Genomic DNA, 6,626 nt, shown 5'->3' with positions numbered 1-6,626 from the left:
GTAACACGTGCATTGGTAGAGATGCAGGATGTGAGTGGACATTGGCTTGGATGCAAGGATGTGGCACGAGCAATGGTTAACATTGATGCAAAATGTGTGTTGTGGGTATCCTCCTTATGGTGGAGCATGATAGTTCTTTTGAACTAGGATTGTCGGAGTAGACAATGATGGTAGCGGCTGAAGCTTTTCAAGGAAGCTCCATAGTTCAGCTAGCCGAGTATTTAAGAAGGCGGTTGTTGGTAAACTTTGGTGTAGAGGTTCCATAATATCGAAAGACTTCCGAGCAATAGGTGGCTAGGCGACATGTTATACTATTATGTTATATATTGGACTCAAGTCCCTTGTTATAATGTGGACCAGATAGAAGCATCAAATAGAAATACCTCATGGACACTTGAGCCCATGGGTGCGCTAGGGCTTGTAATCTTTATTCTATAATAATATTTGGGTATCCGCTCATCAGTCTCGGGACGTAGGAACAATTTGTTGAACCCCATTACCAAATTCTCTTGTTTCTTCTCTTCTATTTATTCTATACGCTTTATTTGATTGCCTCTTGCCAACATTGCGTAACGATCACTTTTGCTGCACTAACAAGTGATATCAGAGCGAATGATTCAGTTGGGACATGATTGACTTAAGGGGAGTGGACTAGAAAGTGTGGGGTACCCATACATGAGGCAGATTCTTGAATTTATTCAAGTGTGAAGTCCCACAATGGATATGAGGGGAGTAGTGAAAGAGTTTATATGTGGAAGAATGTCCATGAAACTAATGTCTTAATTTTTGGTTCAAAATATGGTGTCTCAATTGTGGTTCTCCTTTATATCCTTGTAACAATGGAACTCTCTGATGATTGAAGGCTCCCCAATTACAGTCTGGTCCAACAAGTTATACCAGAACCGATGGTTTGGCTTAGACATGGTGGACTTAAAGGGAGCATACCGGAAAGTGTGTGGTATCCACAGTTGATGGGAGATTGTTAGGTTTATTCAAGTGTAAAGTCACATATTGAATATGAGGAGAGAAATGAAAGACTTTATAAGTGGAAAAGGCTCATGAAACTAATGCCTTAAGGTTTTTGTTCAAGATGTGGTGTCTCACTTGTGACTCACCACTCTGTCCATATATACCCCGGTTACAATGGAACCCTTGCTGGTTGGAGGCTTTACAAATTACAATCACACTTTGGTCCAACAAAGCAGTGTTGTTAAAACCGTATCGGTTATCAAACCGGTCAGGGTAGTACTGGTATAGTGGTACAATGGTTCAACCAGTGGTTCAGTAATTAAACCGCATGTCGGTTAAACTGGACATACCTACTTTTATATATATATATATATATATATACTACTCAAAATTCACATAAATAAACAACTTTAAGTCTTTAACAAATTCAAAGTCTAAATTAAAAAAATATATCAATCCAAAAGTATCACTTAACAACCGCAAAATATAAATAAATGACATAAGTTCACAACTCACTCTACAAAACAAATAAATTTAGAGTTTTAACATTTAACACCAAGGAGTCAAAGTTGTCTCATATGAATATTATACTTTTCTTCCAAATCCTATCTTCAGACAGTATTCCAAGATTACACAAATGTCACGTTAGGAACTAAAATGTGTAATATAAGTATGTGTTGGAAGTATTGCCTTGAAGGGTTAGGGGCCCGGTTCACAGATTTTCCGGTTAAATCGGCTGGTAGGATACAATTTTTATAACTATGCAACAAAGTAATAAAAAGATGTCCAAATTTGGTGTAATGTACATATAAGATACTTAAATAGTAATGAAAATGTGTAGTTGCTATACTGATGTTCAAATTAATTTTTGTTTTCAAGTTTCTCTTATAAGGTTTATTTTTACTTTTAAATTATTTCCTAAGCTCTTTTTCATTTTTAAATCAATCCCCAAGTTCTTTATTTATTTGTGATTTTAATTAATGAGTCCTATAAGCTATTCTCTTCTACTTTTTAGCTTTGACATTGATTTTTATAGTACACTTTCATAAAAATAATGGATTGATTTTACTAGTCTTTTTATTTTTAACTCAATCGTATAAAGATCGTTAATTTTAGTTAAAAAATGAAAAGTTCTGCAAAAAATGTTAGAATTTATTCGAAGGTTAGTAATTAAAGGACAACGGATGGAAGAGATAACTTTCTGAATTATGAAATACATATATGTGAGATATCTCTTAAGACCTTCATTTATATTCATTCACCTTTAAAACAAACTCGAAAACAATTATTACAAAATAAATAAAACATAATAAAAAAGTTTCTTCAGTCTATAAATACTACTTCCTTGTCTTCCTCTAATCAAATAATAAGATAAAAAGAGTAATGGCATTTGGAGTTCGCAATGGTTTGTGCTTCTCCTCCTTCTTTCTGCTATCATTCTTGCTACTATCCTCTGCTACTGCTCGAAACTCTATTTTCTTTGCAAGTGAGTTTTCCTTTCATTTTTTATCAAAAAATGTTAGTATTTTTATTGTGGGTAACCTCCTTCCCTCTATTCCTTAACTCCTTCACCCTAACCTTCATTTCACATTACTTTAATTATTTTCTCTCTATGCCTTTTATGAGCTAGAATTTATATATAGGAAAAAGTGCTAAATTTTTTGGGTGTATTATGAATATATTGAAACATATTTTGATGGAAAGTCTAGGTGGAACCTTTTCAGAAAGGATCTGATGCACAAGACAAAGGATAAAAAGGATAAAAAGAAAGAAACCTATAATTTCTCTTGTTATGGTTTGCCTTCATTTTCTTTTGTAATATTAGATTGGTTCTCATAAACGTATGTGGAAAAATTATTGGAATAATTCCTTTTGAAAAAATTCAATAGATCAGCCCAGAAATTCGTCCCCAAAATTTTAGTTTTGAGCTAGCTTTTTGGAATTAAAAAAAAAAAAGCATTATTCTAAGTGATTTTCCCTCTATGATCAATATCATAACTTTATGGGCTCATTTTAAGAATTCCATAATGAAAAAGCTTGTATTGGAAATTGATATTAATGGACATGAATGCAATAATTTCCAGCATAAATTTATCCATTATAAGTTTCTTAAAATATTCAATAAGGCACACATTACAAAAAACCTGCTATAATTTTTTATAGGCAGAAGAGTCCAAAGAAGAAAAATGAAGCTTCTCTCTCTCAAGATTTACGTTAAAAACGATATTTTAAAAATATAAACGTTGCATTTTCCAACTCACTATTTTATATGTGGATTCTCTAATCAATGTTGCCTTTATTATATAATATGATTCAAGATGTAACCAGAAGGTAGGATCAGGAGTTCGAGCTTTCTAGGCAACCGGAATTGCTTCGTGTTGCCACATTCAATGCTTCTTTTTCATTTTCACGTTATAAATTAGCAAGTGACAAAACATACATTTCATATGCATGTATCAGCTAGCTTATAGCCGGTAAAAATGTTTGCATGTGAATGTAAGCTTCAAATATATATAGTTTTCACAGCAATTACTAGTCAAGATCTAGGGTTTTCATATTTTTAATTACCTTCAAATATTTAATTTTTTTTTGCAGCGTATATTACTGTGGTTTCTTTAGATTATGACATATACTTTCGATAAAAGAACTTACAACTTGGTCTATTAATTATAATCATCGAGATATGAGAAACAATTTTACATCTATTTTTCATATATTTATTATAGTGAATTTATAGTTTGATTGCGAGTTGAGTTTTGGAGAAGAATGAAGAGAAAAGAAGAGTCATGAAATACATTGGTGGGATGACTTCAACGTCTTCCATTTTTCTTCATTACCTCCTACAACTCAACTCACAAACAGACTCTTACAAACTATTTTAATTAGTTTATTCATACTTGTATTATTGAAACAGATAATGAAGATTCCAGCATGTTAAGGAGGTCAATGAAGGTAGACCTTGAAGACTATGGTGAACCAACTGCAAATCGAGGGCACGACCCTGCGTGGAACAGGGCAAGAGGTGGAGGCCATGTAGGGAGAAAAGGATGAGATTTTATTAGAAATGGTCATACTATTACGATTAATGCATTAATTGCAATATATAGTTAACCTTTATAATGTACACGTACATGTTTGAGAGTAAAATTACAGAAGAAATGAAATGAGAAAGAATCTTTTTTTAGTGAGAAAAAAGAAGGCCTTTATATGTTGTGTTGTTCATTAATAAAATCAAGTCAGCATTCTTGATATGTAATATCAATTTTCAATACAAAAATATTTAGTATCATCTTAAACAATATTTTAATGCTACTTTTGTAACATTTCCCTAAATTTAACTATTACTAGCCTACATGTCTCATTGTTTCCATGCATCTGTCTAGCCAACCATATAATTCAATATAAATATTAATATTAAGAGCTGACAAGAAACAGTTTGTCAATTTAAACAAGGGTTTTATTATTCATTGCCCTTAATATAGTGGTTATGAACCTAAAATGTAAAATCTTTGTAAAACAACAAAAAATATTAACTCTTAATTATTAACTATATCATCTTTTATTTGTCAATTTCTTCTTCTTCTTATAAAAAGGAGAAATAAAAATAAAAGTTGAGACTTGCGCCCCGATTTTTGGCTGTACGACTTTCTTAGAATCACCACTACATTTTATAGTTAAAAATATAGAAAAATCTTTTTAGCATAATCACATTGGGCTTTGAATTTTTGATATTCAGGTTCGGGAGTCAGTTAAAAGGTAGAGAAAGTATTAACACCTCATCTGTCCGCCTTAAGCAGGACCCTTGATTTAAATTATATGACTTTATTATATTTTTAAATTTATTTGGTTATTTAATTAATTATTAAAAATGAACAAATTTATTTATTTTTTATTATTGTGTCTGACAAGATGAACATTGATCTTACATATCCCTCTTTTAGATAGAGAATCAAGACTACGTAGCTTTTTGGTAGAAAAATGTTTATTGGTTGAGTATTTTAATTAAGGATAGAAGTAGCATAACGCGGTCATCTGAAGGATGAGTTGAGAAAAAAGAAGCCCTCAGAGCGACCGCCCCTCTATCCTTTATGTGGTTGGCAAATTTTATTAATGAAAATGTTTATTTTTGTGTATTTATGGAAAGTTTTTTAATTAATTATTAGTTTGCATTAATGATCGTGCTAATAAAAATATGGTTGTTAATTTAATTTATGGTGATATTTATTTGATTGGAAAAAATATATCTTATTATGTAATTGCTATGTAAGAGATATATCCTTGACTTTTTGTTATAAAAAATAAAATTATCATATAACAATGTTATTATTATTATTTTTGAATAATATTATTATACAAATTATTAGTAAAATTATTTCTTCAATAGTGACAATAAAAGTTGGTACAATTATCATACACATATTGTAAAAAATGAAGGTACTTACTTGTTGAAGCTTGCAAAGGAGGAAGGATACAGTATGAACGAAAGACAAATGACTTACTAGGCTCGATGACGTGTCAGAACCAGATTGGTTGACACTGCAAAGTGTGGAGAATATGACCATGTGGTAGATCTGCACGCGTTGGGTGAGGAAGGATGCACTTAGATGTGGATAATCTTATGTTCACGTGAGAGTAGTAATATAGAGCAACTTGGTGTACTGCAACCGCATGATGTTTCGAGATTTAATTGGCTATGAGTGACTAGTCAACGCATATGCGGACTAGTATGTGGAGCTCTTTTTTGATGGATTTTTGTGTGTAATTTTTATATGGAATTCTTGTCTTTTTAGTGCTTTTTTTGTGTGGAATTCCCTCCTTTTTTCAGTAGGGAAGGTGCACTATTTATAGTGTCACACATGTATCTTGAAATCAATGATGAAATATTTTTTCCTAATTTGAAATTGAAGATGAATCATCCTCTATTATTGCATATAATCTCATTTATTTTGGTGCAGTTTTCCTTGTTTTAATTTAGGAAATAAGGAGTGTGTGTGAATTTTATTTTGTAATAAATTTCAACACAGGCTTAAAATAGAAATTGCGATAAATCATCCTTCATACCAAGAATTCGAATTTAAAAATAAAAAATCCAAATTGAGTGTTATTTGAGTTTTATGACACTGAAAAATATATTCTTTAGTGATTAATAATAATTATTGTAATACCCCTACTGAGAAAAAAATAAATATTTGGCTCTCAAAAAAGTAAAATTAGTCGAAATCCCATTTTTTAGTGATTGCATCAACTTAAGATTATTGCATAAGGTAAAATTGATGATTCTAAATCTTATAAATATCACAGGAGATACTAAATACACAATCTCAAAATTATTGTTTTTGGATATGTTTTTGTTACCGAATATTTGAAGGATCACTAACCTTATTACAAATCAAATTCATATAAAACGGAAACCCTTACCTTATTCACATCGTAATTATAAAAACCCAACCCAATCAATTCGATATGATTTTTATTTTCATAATTGAATATTTGATTTATTTAATTTTTTTGTCGAATCTTTAAATATTTAACTCTTCTTAAGGTGATTCATGCAACCTAAACAAATTGATATGATTTGATCAAGTTTACATGATTTCAAATCTTTAACTTATTTTATAATCAAACATTGATGAAAGCAAATCTTTAATTTGTTGACC

At 30.9% G+C, this 6,626-nt stretch overlaps 1 protein-coding gene across 1 annotated transcript; it reads left to right on the top strand.

The window, feature by feature from the left end:
• Positions 2,349-4,157, top strand: LOC109329549 (protein PSY3-like). Its single transcript, XM_019563237.1, has 2 exons — positions 2,349-2,455; positions 3,884-4,157. The coding sequence occupies exons 1-2, from the start codon at positions 2,353-2,355 to the stop codon at positions 4,018-4,020; spliced, it is 240 nt and encodes a 79-aa protein (XP_019418782.1). The 5' UTR covers positions 2,349-2,352; the 3' UTR covers positions 4,021-4,157.

Source organism: Lupinus angustifolius, chromosome LG16, assembly GCF_001865875.1.
Source record: "Lupinus angustifolius cultivar Tanjil chromosome LG16, LupAngTanjil_v1.0, whole genome shotgun sequence".
In the NCBI taxonomy this organism is placed as follows: Eukaryota; Viridiplantae; Streptophyta; class Magnoliopsida; order Fabales; family Fabaceae; genus Lupinus; species Lupinus angustifolius.
The sequence above is the reverse complement of the archived record's forward strand: the minus strand, read 5'-3'. Positions and strand labels throughout refer to the sequence as shown.

Excerpts from the sequence above, each read along its gene's own strand:
- LOC109329549 (XM_019563237.1), top strand. The coding sequence starts at position 2,353 with ATGGCATTTGGAGTTCGCAATGGTTTGTGCTTCTCCTCCTTCTTTCTG. Across the intron at positions 2,456-3,883 it reads AAACTCTATTTTCTTTGCAA|ATAATGAAGATTCCAGCATG; the intron begins GTGAGTTTTCCT and ends TTATTGAAACAG.